The sequence below is a fragment of the Natator depressus genome, chromosome 4, assembly GCF_965152275.1.
Source record: "Natator depressus isolate rNatDep1 chromosome 4, rNatDep2.hap1, whole genome shotgun sequence".
Lineage (NCBI taxonomy): Eukaryota > Metazoa > Chordata > Testudines > Cheloniidae > Natator > Natator depressus.
The window spans coordinates 118,023,758-118,037,945 of record NC_134237.1 but is presented as its reverse complement, the minus strand read 5'-3'; the positions used below and the strand labels follow the sequence as shown (position 1 = coordinate 118,037,945).

The 14,188-nt window shown below is 40.7% G+C and overlaps 1 protein-coding gene across 4 annotated transcripts in view; it reads left to right on the top strand.

The window, feature by feature from the left end:
- Positions 1-14,188, top strand: part of AFAP1 (actin filament associated protein 1) — a 169,808-nt gene that overhangs the window by 151,657 nt on the left and 3,963 nt on the right. For 3 of the 4 annotated variants that reach the window (XR_012639367.1, XM_074951743.1, XM_074951744.1), the window contains exons 13-18: positions 1,019-1,136; positions 2,762-3,019; positions 6,698-6,812; positions 9,364-9,528; positions 10,076-10,266; positions 11,061-11,222. Coding sequence is in view for 3 of the 4 variants with exons in the window: in XM_074951743.1 (XP_074807844.1) it covers positions 1,019-1,136; positions 2,762-3,019; positions 6,698-6,812; positions 9,364-9,528; positions 10,076-10,266; positions 11,061-11,222 (1,009 nt within the window). In the remaining variant the exon portion in view is untranslated. The remainder of the gene's footprint in view (positions 1-1,018; positions 1,137-2,761; positions 3,020-6,697; positions 6,813-9,363; positions 9,529-10,075; positions 10,267-11,060; positions 11,223-14,188) is intronic. The other variant, XM_074951745.1, reaches the window with a different exon arrangement.

Sequence of the window (14,188 nt, the reverse complement as noted above, 5' to 3'; positions counted from 1 at the left end):
AGTTATGAAAGGTAGGTAACTTTTTTTATTGCTACTTGGGGCTCAAATCTGCAAGTTGCTTCACATGGATAGACCTTCGTTACCACAAGGAGCGTCACTGAAGTCAGTAGTGGTCTGCATAGATAAAGGATCCCACAAGAGCTGGATCAAAATTGTTCCTTTTTAAAAAATTAAAAACATTCAAAACTATAAGAAAAAGTTTCCATTTCAGAGTTTTCACACCCCTGTGTGAGAGGCAGCTGGAGTGCACGCTCATCCAGGCAAGGAGTCCAGAGAACATAACAACATGTCATAATCAGTCCCCAGTCAAAAGTTACACAGCAGCTAACCAAAAATTAAAAATATTTTTTAAAAAATGCACAGAACATTTCAAAAGATTCTAAGAAAAATGTTTATATAACTGAAAAAAGTGATTGGAACCTAAAAGTTGTCATGAAAATTTTGGTTTTCAAATATATGCTGCCTTTTGCCAGAAAAAAAATCATTTGAAAAATTTTGATCAGCTCACGGTTCCACGCTCACAGCATTTGCAGGATTTGGATCTTGGTTTGCTCCAGTTCCTAAAATGATTGTAGTAAAGTCTTGGGTCACTCTCCCCCTCCCCCTCTCTCCTCCCCCCATGTGCACGCACACCTTCTTCATTCTGTCCTATATAGACACAGGAGAAAAATTTGTATTGAGGTCTGGCAAACTGGTTTATATCAGCAGATTAACATGTAACATGATAGGATGGAAGCAGCTGTTTCCAGCCTGGCTTTCACACAATCCTACACTTTCTCTTATGATTATGGTACAGAACCATATGTTGCGATATTGGATATTAGCAGCCAGATATGAGTAAAATACAGAGCTTTATTTTTCTTTCACGGAGGTTGCAGAAGGAGGAAAACTATCTATAGCTTTAATACAAAGAGAAAAGCTATGTGCTTCCAGAAAGGACAGATAATCAAATGTGGGTGTAGCATCATTGAATCATCTTGAAGACTAAGGATCAAGTGGTGTTTTTTGTTTTACATAGTTTTATGAACAGACGTGTTATATCTACTAATCCATATCGGGGAAGCACTGCCAATGGCTACGCATGTCCCAGTGGAATGGCACTTCATTATGATGATGTTCCCTGCATAAATGGATCGGTAAGAATTTAATTTTTACAGCGCAAATGGCTTATATGTGTTGAACACAGGGACACCTGAAAACTGTATTACCTCATTGAGTGCCATTGGGCAGATTCCAAATGAACTCAAGTTTTGTACTCTTCATAATCAGGAACCTCAAAACCTCTCTCCCATTTGGAGACTTTTGGGGGAGTGGGACATATTGTTTAAATTAAATTGTTCATGAGCCAGCATATATTTACACAAACAGCTGCCTGTTGATCAGTTTGTGCCAAATCCATTAATAAAATCCTTGAATTTTTTAAAAGAAAAAATTAGACCAAGGCAAAACTCAGGGCTTGATTGTGCCAGGCCCTGTGCTGTGTGTTGTAAGTTGTGAAGAAAGGGCAACAAGCCGTCAGACCTCACTCTGTGCTCCCTTGCAGGAATATGGCACTATCCAGGGAACAGCTGACAGTAGGGCTATCCATCTCCAAGGCGAGGCTTCCACTGACAGTTGTGCTATTCATCCCAAGGAGAGCAGGCTGAGGGCAAGGCCGTGGTCCCACCCCACCCTCTGAATTGGCCTGCAGAGCTGGTCCTGTGTAGGAGTGAGGGGGAAAGTGCATATTTGCACACATTGGCATATGGTCTCTAGACCCTTGTTTGGGGGCGCTGCAGCTCAGCATAGTTCCTCATTTGGGCTCTATCTTAAAGGCAGATTTGAGACCTGAGTCTGAACTGAGAGAAATGTACAGAAATTCAAGACATAAGATGTCACAAACAAGTGCAATCTTCTCTCATGTCATGACATGTCAGAGGAGTAGTAGGGAAAAATCTCTAAGGAGTAGGACACACCGAAGCGTTTGGTGAGCGGGATGCATATGTGCTTGGGACTGTATCTGAAGAGGGCACTCATGCAGACAGGGTGGATTAAGGAAGGATCTTGGGCATTCAGACCCACAGCTTCTTTTAAGATTAAATGAGTGAATCACTCGGTGAGTGTTATTGAGTTTTCCATTCTTATGGAAAGAGGAAATGGCCTGGAGCTATTTGGGATATGTATTTAGCTAAGTAATACTTTTCCAACAAAAAAAATACAAGCAGCTAGTGCACAAGCAGCCGATAGTTCCTGAAAAGACACATGGCCTCAAGAAAAACCTTACAGCTTCTGATAGTTGCCAGGTCTGAAAATCTGTATTACCAAGCCAGGTTTAGCAAAATATGTCCTAGAGATTTTCCTGAAGACTCATCTACGTTGCCCGTGAGTACCCCACTATTGTCCTATCTTATACAAGGAAGTAATTATCAACATCTGCACTGTAGCACCTTCTTTCTCAGAATTACTAACTGGAAAGTAGTAATAATAATCAAATAATAGTATAAGGGGTAACATCACAGTCCCCTTTTCTCTGCTTAACAGAAAACACAAGAAAATTCAGGTTATGAAATAGGTAACATGATCCTCCCTTTTCCCCAGTCATCCGAACACGCCATAGCTACCCATGTCTTTCCAGACCAGTTTGGCTCAAATGTCAGGAAAAATCAAAATCTTGCTAAACTCAGAGGGTGTTAATGATTCTAAATAACCTGCTTATGTTTTAATTTTGCATAGGTTCTGCATGATGTTTTGTTTACTAACAGCAAAAGTGTGTGTATTGCAGTGGGAACTGGAAGATGGCTTTCCTACTTCTCGTAGCAGAAATATGGGAGAAGAAGTGCTTTATGATAACGCAGGCCTGTACGATAACTTGCCGTCTCCGAAAATCTTTGCACGCTATCCACCTGCTGACAGAAAAGCCAATAGGTTATCTACTGACAAACTCTCCTCTAACCATTACAAAAACCCTGTCTCATGCAATCTGTCCTCTGCTCAGTCTGTCACTAACACCTCTGCTGTGGGGCGGGGATCTGGCTCTCAGGTACTACAATGTTTAATACTGTAACAAAGCCTTTTAGCACAATTCTGTTTGTATCTGGGGCTATTTCACTGGCCTGGCTTTAACACTAGAATGCTTGCAACTTAAATGGGCCCACTACAAGTAAAAGAGTTTCACCTAAATAGTAAATTCTGAAGTAGAGGTGCTGTCTTCCTGTTTGTCCATAAAATGTCTGCTTAGCTTGTTCTTGGTGCTGTAGCTGGATCAATAGGCATAACTTTCCAAACAAAATTTAGCCGTATAACGGCAGGCCTTCTTCTGGCTTTAAGTTGGTTTCAGCATATTTCCTACTGGGGGTTTCAGCACAGCTTGCCACTGTAACAAAAAATATAACATATAAATATTTCAGGGGCTATAACGTGCAATAGTTGTATGTGCAAATTTCTGTGCACCATCCTTTGAAGCATTGGCCCCTTAAATGATTTGTTTTTATTAGATAAAATATTTGGCATTTTAGTTTTAACTCTGGTTTAACTCTGTTTACTGAAACATACAATGTAACTATATTTAACTAACTGCCCTGTTGCTTTCTTCCCTGGAGAAATCGAAGATTCCCTGTTTGCAGTCATAAGCTATATTACAATATCTGAAGCCATTGTGAAGAACAATGGCATGCAATTCTCAATCCGGTTATTAGCCTAATTTAAAGAGAATAGTAAAATGAATGTAGTCTTTTACTTGTTTGATGCATCTGAAATAATATGTATTACTTACCTGACCATTAGTATGGTCTAATTATGCATACGAAGCTATGAATCTAATGTTAGAACCAGAGATGGGCCTGAGCAGCAAAGTTCAGGGTTGTTGGTTTAGGCCCATCTTTTCCTGGACTAAAATAGAGTGCAGTAGTAGGTTACTCTCTGCACCACCAGTTCAGACTTTCTTATTGGTATATTTCAAAAGCATCTAGAAACAAATAAACAGAATATGTACTGTAAGGAACATACGTGTGGATACAGGTCTGTGAACAAATGGACCTTTGTACAAGAACCACATGAGGTGACTTTTAGATTTACAAGATTTAATAGAGAACCTTTATTCATTGTATTGCAAAGGGGAAAGTGTTTGAAATAACATAAGCATCACTGTATGCTTCAACCAAAACCATTTTTTTCTCTTTTTAATTTTAAAAAATTATTCTTGACTTTTAGATCCAAGCCTCCTACATTGATGCTGTTTATATGTGCAGGGAGTCCAATCCTCTACCTTTTATAGAGCAGCTGAATCCTTCATTTAATAAGTAGTAAAGAAATTAACCCCTTTGCAGAGGGTCAGTACAAAAGCTATGCACCATTTAGGTCACACTTAAGCCTTCAAAATAGGGCTCAAAAGATAGTTTAAGTGGCACTTGTCTAGATCTTTTGCCAGCCTTTTGTATAAGGGTGAATTTTACTCTAAGGTTCACAAATCCCTATTCAGTCATTTTAGGAATACTGGGGCCTAGTCTACAGTAGAAAGGGTTTACCAGTACAGCTATAATGGCAAACACTCCTACTGTAGACTCACTTTATGCTGGCAAAAGTGTGTTGTTGCAAAATAAGCTACACTGGAAAAAGGACTTTTTTGCCTTTATAATATAATTTTATAATTTTTTGCCTTTTGCTTTTACTGATGTAGAAAGATTGCAAATGAAAGCATGTTCCTAACCGACATTGCCATGCCATCAAAAATTTCTAGTGTAGACCTCATCTCGCTGACCAGTTAAAAGAAAATTATAGGGATAATGTTTTTAGTACTATGACCCTGTTTTAGCCAGTCAGTTTGCATGTCTAGTGAAGAAGCTGCTATTTTGACTGAGTGTCTTGTAATAAATTATTCTGCAATACTGCTCTGAAGAATTAGATAATGTTTCAAGAGTCGGATAAAATGATGGAAGCAGTGTAATTTTTTTAAATGGAAAAAACAAGTGAGAAAGAAAAGGATAATTCTGACCCCTGTATTCAGTCATGCACACCTGCAACAGGAAACCCACATGCGATCCTGGCAGCTAGCCAGTATTGCAGACTGCTCTCCGGTAATTAAGTGCCAGATTCTGCCACCCTTACTCCCCTCTAGTATAATATATTATGCTGGGGTTGGCCCTGTTGAATTCAGTGGGGCTTCTTGGTTGGTTAAGGAGCTACTCAGCCTGAGTCAGGGTGACAGAAAAGAACTATAAATAACTTGCCTGTTGGATTCTATTTGCAACCTGTTGCTCAGGTTACAACAAAGGAGTAGCAATAAATATGAAATTACGATCTTGACCACATAAGGAAATATTCCATAGTATGGCATGAAGAAAATGTTCTGTGAATAGACATATGTCTTTGCATATTGTCTTTGCAAAGACAATGTCTTTGCATACCATTCAGAGAAATTATCTGGCACAGCTCACAACTGTACTGTGTCTATATCCTACTATAAATGTCCAGTAATTGCTGTTAAAAACCCACATTTATCAACAGTTACAAAGTGAGAACTGGGCTCTGATTATGTTCCTTTGTACCCAGGGTGCACAAGTTAATTTCATCCCTATTACTACATCTTGCAGGGGGTTCAGTTTCAATCTTTTCTTTCGGATAGGATCAGTGCCATAGTTATCCATAGCTTTGTCATCGCCCGGATAGAATGCAGCAATGTATTCTACTTTGGGCTCCCCTTCAGCACTACATGGAAGGTTCAGTTAATCCAGAATATAGCAACCCCCATTGAAACAGGGCAGGCCACTGCGACCTCCTAATACTGTGCTCTGCATTGGCTCCAGTTCCTCTTTTGGGTACAGTCCAAGATGCTGATTATCATCTCAAAAGCCCTAACTGCCCTATGACCTAGCTATCCTATTGCACTTTGCAGAACTTGGCATTGGCCAGAATGCTCTTGTTGTCTGTCCATGTGGTTTCATTCCTAGAGGCTGGCAGCAGAGCGTTCTCCGGGGCTCTGAAATGTTCTTATATTGTCTAGTAGTTGGCTAGAGCTTGTGTCTAGCCACTGTAAGGATGTGATACGAAAACCACCCTAATTTTGCTTTTTTCAGTGAGTGTGCTTTGTTGGAGGTACCCTAGGAGAGAATCAGTTGATTAACTCCTTATGGATAAAGTTGTGTGGTTTTAATTATTTAATTTGGAAATGGCATCCATGTACTATAGCAATGCAATTCTGAGGAAATGCACCTAATAAGGACCTGTAATACATAAACAACAGTTTAAAATTGTACCTCACTGTGAGTGGGCAAGGCTGATGGTTCTACAGCTTCTTGTGATGGGTATGAAAGTAATGTGCATCCCTACTATGTTTTTTAAAGGGCTTTGCAATAGAAAATTGTTACAAAGTACCACTTAGCTGCATTAGAGCATCATTCTTCAAATGTGCCAGTTTTGATTTAAAAAAATTGAACGAATTAGCAACAGTGATGCTGTCACAGATGGAACAGGAAGAGAGAGAGAGAATCTCACAATTCCCAGTGATTGCCAGCCTCTGATCTTACTGAATAAGCAATTCTCAATTATACAGTCTCTAGAGAATGCACTGTTTCCAACAGAATCAGTTAAGCATATGAACAGCCTGCTAGAAGGCAGACTGTTTTAAACAATTCTTTCAAGCTTTGCTCGTGGTGAAAGTGTTACTATGGCACCAGCTGTACAATAATAGTTACCATTGCATAAATATTTTGTTTTCAAACAGTTTAAGGGCAAAAAAAGCCCTGCAACTGCAAATGGGATCATGGGAAAAGGGAGAATTTTAAACAACCAACAGAAGAAATCTGAATCAGCATCAAGTGTGAAACGCACAGCATCGAGTAAGTGCATCTCTTAATGATCTTGCTTTGTAACTTTGGGCATCTGGAAACATGACGTGTCTTTCCCGCTAGCAAGCAAGGTAAAGACCAGACTGGTGGTGCTAGCAGGTAGATTCTTTTAATAAACATCACTATGGAAAGACAGACTGAAGACTTGATTCTGAACTGCCTTACATCAGAGTAACTATATTGAAGTCCATGTAAAACTGGTGTGAAATCAGAATCAGTCCCTGTATCTCTGGTTATCATTTTATTAACATATGGAATCATTAAGTAAACATCAGCTGTGTGCTTGGAGCTGTATAAATCCATAAGTGCATATGATCTCTCCCTTGAGGATTTTATAATAATCTAAAACAGGAAACAACAAAAAATAACTGGTTCAAACATACAATTCATTGGCTGCTGGTATGAATTTTTGAGATTGTGGCAAAAATGTTGAAGCAGTAGGCCTCTCCTTTCAAAACCTATCTTACTCATGATTTCTGTAATAAAAGGTCCAGGAGGCAGCCTTGGGTGGGTTCGGGGGTACTGACTCCAGGTCCAGGGTGAGAAACAGTTCCTGGCTGTCAGGAAAACCGGTTTCTCCGCTTGCTTCCTGTGAGCTATCTACAACCTCATCATCATCATCTTCCTCGTCCCCAAAACCTCCTTCCATGTTGCCTCCATCTCCATTGAAGGAGTCACACAACACGGCTGGGGTAGTGTGGCTGAACCCCCTAAAATGGCATGCAGCTCATCATAGAAGCAGCATGTTTTGGGCTCTGACCCGGAGCAGCCATTCGCTTCTCTGGTTTTCTGGTAGGCTTGCCTCAGCTCCTTAAGTTCCACGTGGCACTGCTTCGGGTCCCAGTTATGGCCTCTGTCCTTCATGCCCTGGGAGATTTTGACAAATGTTTTGGCATTTTGAAAACTGGAACTTAGTTCTGATAGCACGGATTCCTCTCCCCATACAGCGATCAGATCCCGTACCTCCTGTTCGGTCCATGCTGGAGCTCTTTTGCGATTCTGAGACTCCATCATGGTCACCTCTGCTGATGAGCTCTGCATGGTCACCTGCAGCTTGCCACGCTGGCCAAACAGGAAATTGAAATTCAAAAGTTCGCGGGCCTTTTCCTGTCTACCTGGCCAGTGCATCTGAGTTGAGTGTGCTGTCCAGAGCGGTCACAATGGAGCACTCTGGGATAGCTCCCGGAGGCCAATACCGTCTAATTGTGTCCACAGTACCCCAAATTCGACCCAGCAAGGCCGATTTCAGCGCTAATCCCCTTGTCGGGGGTGGAGTAAGGAAATCGATTGTAAGAGTCCTTTAAGTCCAAAAAAAGGGCTTCGTCGTGTGGACGGGTGCAGGGTTAAATTGATTTAACGCTGCTAAATTCGACCTTAACTCCTAGTGTAGACCAGGGCTCAGACTGTTGAATTTCAGGCTTGTTTTTCATTTAGTAACCTCAGTAAGTACTAGCACCCTCTTCTCTTACCTCAAGATTTTTACTTGGAAGGTTCTGTTATTACATTTCTCATGCCAGGGTCTTCTGGAAGAGTCTTCTGGAAAAGTTCTAGGGGCCCAACCTCGTTGCAGTACTACTATAATATAAATGTTTAATAATGATGATAATATAGATGAAACTAATGACATTTTATACAAATGTAATAGTGTCTTATGGAAATTAATCTATACTAGTATGGGATTTAATAATCTAAATATTTAATTCTAGATTTGGAAGGTTATAAAATGCTTTGACATTTGGTGGAGTCCAATAGGTTTGAAATATAGGGAGAAAATCTTCTGAGGTTCAGCCCCCATTGTGCAGGAAATGGGGGTGTAAACATCTCTGACTTAAAGATGCCAGAGGAGTCTGGGCCAATAAGTTTCGTAGGCAGAGGAAAAGAGAGTGAGACATCTGCCATTTCGTCAGAGTCTATCCTTACTGGGAGAGAAGAGGCACATGTCTGGGGACCTCAGCCTTTTGCATGGGGTAGAAATGGAGGAGGAGCAAAGCTGGAAAACTGGGAGTTTTCCAGCTTCGTTATTCAGTTAAGTCTCAGGTCAGAGATTCAGTCTGGATACCCAGAGGAAAAGTTTTGCATGCTTCAGAACTTGTTTTGTCTGCACTCTCAGGCAGGAATTCTTAGAACAGGTGTCTTGCAAGGTGTCAGGTATTTTCCATTTCTTCCAGACAGTTCTTGAAAACAAGACTTTCTCACATTATTTCAGCATTTGTGCTTCAAATCTCAGCAGGGATCAAGAAGTGTGGGAAAAGCCAGTGAAAACAGAAAAGAAAAAACCTTAACCCAACTTTCTCAGACATTGCAAAAGTTTTCGGTGCGGTTGGATTTGATGGATAGATGAAGGGTTCTTTCACTGCTTATTTTATCCAAAAAGATCGGAGAAGGGCCCAGGTCACAAAGCTGAGAGCAGAAAGTTTCAGGGGTATTTGTATTTTATTTGTCCCGTCTCAAATTCTGATTAGTGATATTCCTAGATTCTAAGCCATTCAGAGACGGAGTTAACTGAATAAAATCATCATTACTCTTTAATCTTTCTGTATAGATGCTGATCAGTACAAATATGGTAAGAACCGCGTTGAGGCAGATGCGAAGAGGTTACAAACCAAAGAGGAGGAGTTGTTAAGGAGAAAAGAAGCTCTGAGGAACAGGTTGGCTCAGCTCCGAAAAGAAAGGAAAGACCTGCGAGCTGCCATTGAAGTCAATGCTGGTATGAGGTGTTTTATTGTGTAAGAGTCTGGCACTCCAAGAATTCTAGCTAACCGAATGGAATTCTTTCCTGGGGCCTGGAATGTATTTTTCAAAAATCCAAACTGCTTGCTACAGGTGTAACATGAGGTTCAGTTTTTGTGTTAAAATATGTAAAATTAGACTATAATTGCTATACAAATATATTTGTGCTATTAGCGCATTTAACTCAAAAAGGCGCTATCACAATTATCAGCAACTCACAGAGAAGTAAGAAAGGTCACCATTTTTTAAAAATCACTGGCTATTTCCATTTTTGTGGTACAGAGACTAACTGAAAAATAACATGGCTAGAAAGTGAACAATTGCCCCAGATGAAGCACTGAGCATTGTCGAAGTGCGAAACATTTTACTTGAATGAGGCTGAAACCTTACAGTGTGTGTAGCTGTTTGGGTAGCCAAGCATTTTAAAGCCTTTGTTCCCTATTGGTAAATAAGTGAACCCCGTTTAGCACTGAGTCCATCAACTGTAGCCTGTTGTTGGCATAGCACCCATCTCTGGATTTCAGGCAGGAAGACTCAAGTGATTCTTGAAGATAAGTTAAGGAAGCTTGAAGAAGAATGTAAGCTGAAGGAGACGGAGCGTGTAAATCTGGAGTTGGAACTGACTGAAGTGAAAGAGAGCCTGAAGAAAGCCTTGGCTGGCGGCATCACACTGGGATTGGCAATCGAGCCCAAATCAGGAACCTCAAGCCCACAGGTATGTCCACAGCTGAATGATTTCAGAAAAGCTCCCAACTGTGTGACTCGATCCTGTGAGATGGGAGTACTGAGCATTTACTACATCCAGGAAAGGGAATAGGAGCTGAGAGTATTCAGCATCTTGCCGGATCAGGCATCTGATCTATAAGGCCATGAAAATAAAGCAGCCAAGCTCTATTTTGAATTATTTCCATTGCTCTCCTGCACCTGGTGTCCTGTTCAGCAATGAAATTGAGTTGATATGTATGGAATTATAGGGAACATGTGTTACCATTTGTATTGTGGAAGTGCCTAGAGGCCACAGCCACATTGTGCTAGGAGCTGTACAAACATATAATAAGAGGCAGTCCCTTCCCCAAAGAGCTTAACCTCTCTAGACCTTTAATATCACAAGGGTCAATGTGGACAAAATTACTGTGTTGGTTCAGGTCAGTTATTGTGTTGGTTCACTGTGGTGGCCCACCTAGTCGCTGTTATTTAGTCATTTAGAGGGAACTGAAGCAGCCATCACAGAGTATATAACTATTTACTTTCTTTTGTTTTGCTTATTCAGGAAATCGCATTTGCTGTCCTAATCAGTGTAGTTCATGTTTGAAAGGATTGTCTGTCAATGTACTTTTCATAACTTTAAAACAATACTTGTAGTTTTCTGCAGTTCTAAATTTAAATAAATAATATTTACATGAATATCTGGAGAAAAATTTACCCAACTGAAGATTTTTATTTTTATGAATATTTTGGAGGAAACGTTGCCCAGTCTCAGATTTTCATTCTGTCTGCTCTGTCTGTCAGTCTCCAATTTTCAAGCACCGAACTCTGGAAAACTCTCCTATCTCCAGTTGTGATACGAGTGATACTGAATGTTCCATACCAGTGAACAGTGCAGCAGTGCTGAAGAAACCTCCTTCATCAAGTACTTCACCGTGTCGAGGCCACGTCCTTCGAAAAGCAAAGGTGAGAAGATCTGTTGTTTGACTTTCTTCTTCTGCCCCTGTCCCTCATGACATGTTTCTCATCTCTCCTTTATTCATGGTGAGGGAAAGATTGGTTCCTGCTGCTTGAATGTCTAAGGGTGAAATTTCACAGCAGTATAGAGGGCTGGCCCAAGGTCTGCATTCACATTAAGTGGTGCATGGTTTCATGCTGGTCCTCTGAACAGGGATTAATTTCACTCTGATGGAGTAAATTTGGGGAACTAGATGACAGAAGAACAGAAATACTGCATTAAGACGATAGATTTGACTCCGTATCTGTCTCTGTTCTTTTATGGAGTTCACTGTAAATGGCCTGTGATACAGACTGGTCCTTTAGTCCTTTCACCATTACGCTAATGGGTTTAATCAATAAGTATTTAGTGTCGTTGTTAAACCCAATGCTTTAGTAATCAAAAGAATATCAGATCTAATCATTGCCAGCTGATGCAAGAGCTAAATAGTTCTAGGCTGTAGTAATTGAAAATACACTGTGCAAGCAACCACTCTTGCTGTACAATTAAAGTAGAAATCTATTGAATTTAATTTGTTCTGACGAGTGCCTGGATGAAACTTTGCATTCCTACCCCATTAATATAGTCTTTAATATACGTGCTACTTGTGCTTTATGTTAAATGGGATTTTCATGACAGTTCTCTGGGCCTGTCTGAACTGGCTAGTTAAGGTATGTTACTGAACAACTCATATAGCAAATAAAAAGGGATGTTACTGCTGGCATGGGTCTGAGATCTTTGTGTTGTTTTGGTCCGTTCATTGCTAACTATAGTTATAAACCAGAATCCTTCACATCTGTTCTTCATACTGCACTCCATTCTTTTGTCTTAAACAACCATACGTGTTGTATTTTAGGAAGCATTTTAACATTTCATTGAGGCTAAGATATATATTTTTTCATCCATTATAGATATTTGCAGTGTTTGAAAGCAGAATTTACAAACAAATGCATTTTAGCAAAGCATTAGTGAGGGAGCACCACCTAGTAGTTATGACATGCAACTGAGAGTCCTCTCCTGCTCTGCCACAAACTTGTCATGTGACATAAGGCAAGTCACTAACCCTATCTGTGCCTCAGTTTCCCCATTTCTGAAAAGTAAAGTTCTTGGGATGAAAGAGACTATATATTGGCAATTTATTTATTCACTTACCGATGTATTTTACAACCTATAAGAGGTGCTCAAAATGCAGCAAAATCTGCTCTGTTAGTTGTGAATGGAAGATTTAAAGAACATTACTGGTTAGTCAGAGTCTCTTCTGGAAGAATCTTGGGTGTAGGATTAGACTATTTAAAAGAATACGAAGCTACTTTTCTATCAGTGGGAAATAATTCCACATACTGAATTCAGATTTAACAGCTGTTGTCACCTTTTCATAAAACTTCATACTCCAAATATTAACAGTGAAATTTAGCTGAATTAGATAATACGACCCAAACTGTACTGAGCTCATTCACAACTAGATACAGCCAAATTCCACCATCAGCTATGCATCTGCATCTCACATGAATTCCAATGGGAGCTGAATGCACAAATATGAGGGTGGAATTTGGCACTTAGTGTTTTGGCCTTGTGTAGTTATGAGTAAGCCTAGGGAGCCATTTGGCCCTTAATGATTTGACTAATCAGTGGGAGTTGTTTGTGAGCATCCGGAGAGTGGAATTGGTTCAGCATATGTAACCTCCCTCATAGTGTGTGGGAGGTGAGGCCAATTTCATGTCTGTGCTAACACTAAAGTCCCTAGTAATGGATACATTTCACAATAGGTAGGATGTGTTTGCGTAAGCCCTGAAAATTTTGGATACTTATCTGATCCTCTTTATCTTTTTATTTCTACCCCTTGTCTGTCTCCATTCTTACTCTCTTTCCCCAGCTCTGTCCATTCTGTATCAGACCCCTGGTGCGCTGACTCTCTCTGCTGTGAGCCCTTTTATCTGTTACTTCCCTCATTTGAGTGTTATATGGCACAGCGTAACTTCAGGGCTGCACACACTCTGCTGGAGTAGCTGCTCTCTGCAAATCTCCCAGGCTTTGGGGCCTGTCTGGTTAGAGACTACTCTAGCACACATTGTGCACCTCTGAAAGGGGAAGCAGGAGGAATTAGAACAGAGCAGCCCATCTAGCAGAGGGACTCTCAAACCTCCGGCCTCCTAATAGAAATATCTTTGACAATACAGGAGCCTGAGGGGGTGTTCCTGAGAGTAACGGAGTTGGGGAGAAGTTTATGCTTAACGAACCAACTCAAATCTAAAAGTTCAGACTCTGGGGCCTGTTCTGTTCATGCATCCCTAAGGGACACCAGCTATGGGTCACCACGGGTGCACTGCCATGACTGTAACATCAAAAAGGATCATGCAGTTGGAGTGATGCACCTATTTATCTTAACAAGATAAATTATTGCTATTAAGCAGCGGCAAGATAAAGATTATGGAATGAGCAGCAAATTCAGGAATCCAGCATCAAGCCCAATTAGCATTAGAAAAACTTTCTAACATAAGGATAATTTAGTTAAGTATCAAGGGAGGTTGTGGAATCCCCATTGTTAAGGTTTTAAAGAACCTGTTAAACAAACGTCTGTCAGGGATGGTCTTGGTTTACTTAGGCCTGCTTCAGCACAGGGGCCTGGATTAGATGACCTTTTGAGGTCCCTTCCAGCACTACATTTCTATTATCCTATCTCTGCACTGGGAATGGGGGGAGAAGGACCTCGCTTCCCCCCCCCCCGCCCCCCCCAGTTCTGAATCAGATGTGTAATTGCTCCACAGATAATACTTCAGACCAAAGACTATGGCTGCATGATCTGCCCAATGTCCTGTGCCCTTGTGTGCAGTTGTTCTGGGAACCCTGCAGATCTGGGTCATGCACTTAACTTCAGTACCCAGAAAGATAACAGAGCAAATAATTAAACAATCAGTTTGCAAACACCTACAAGATG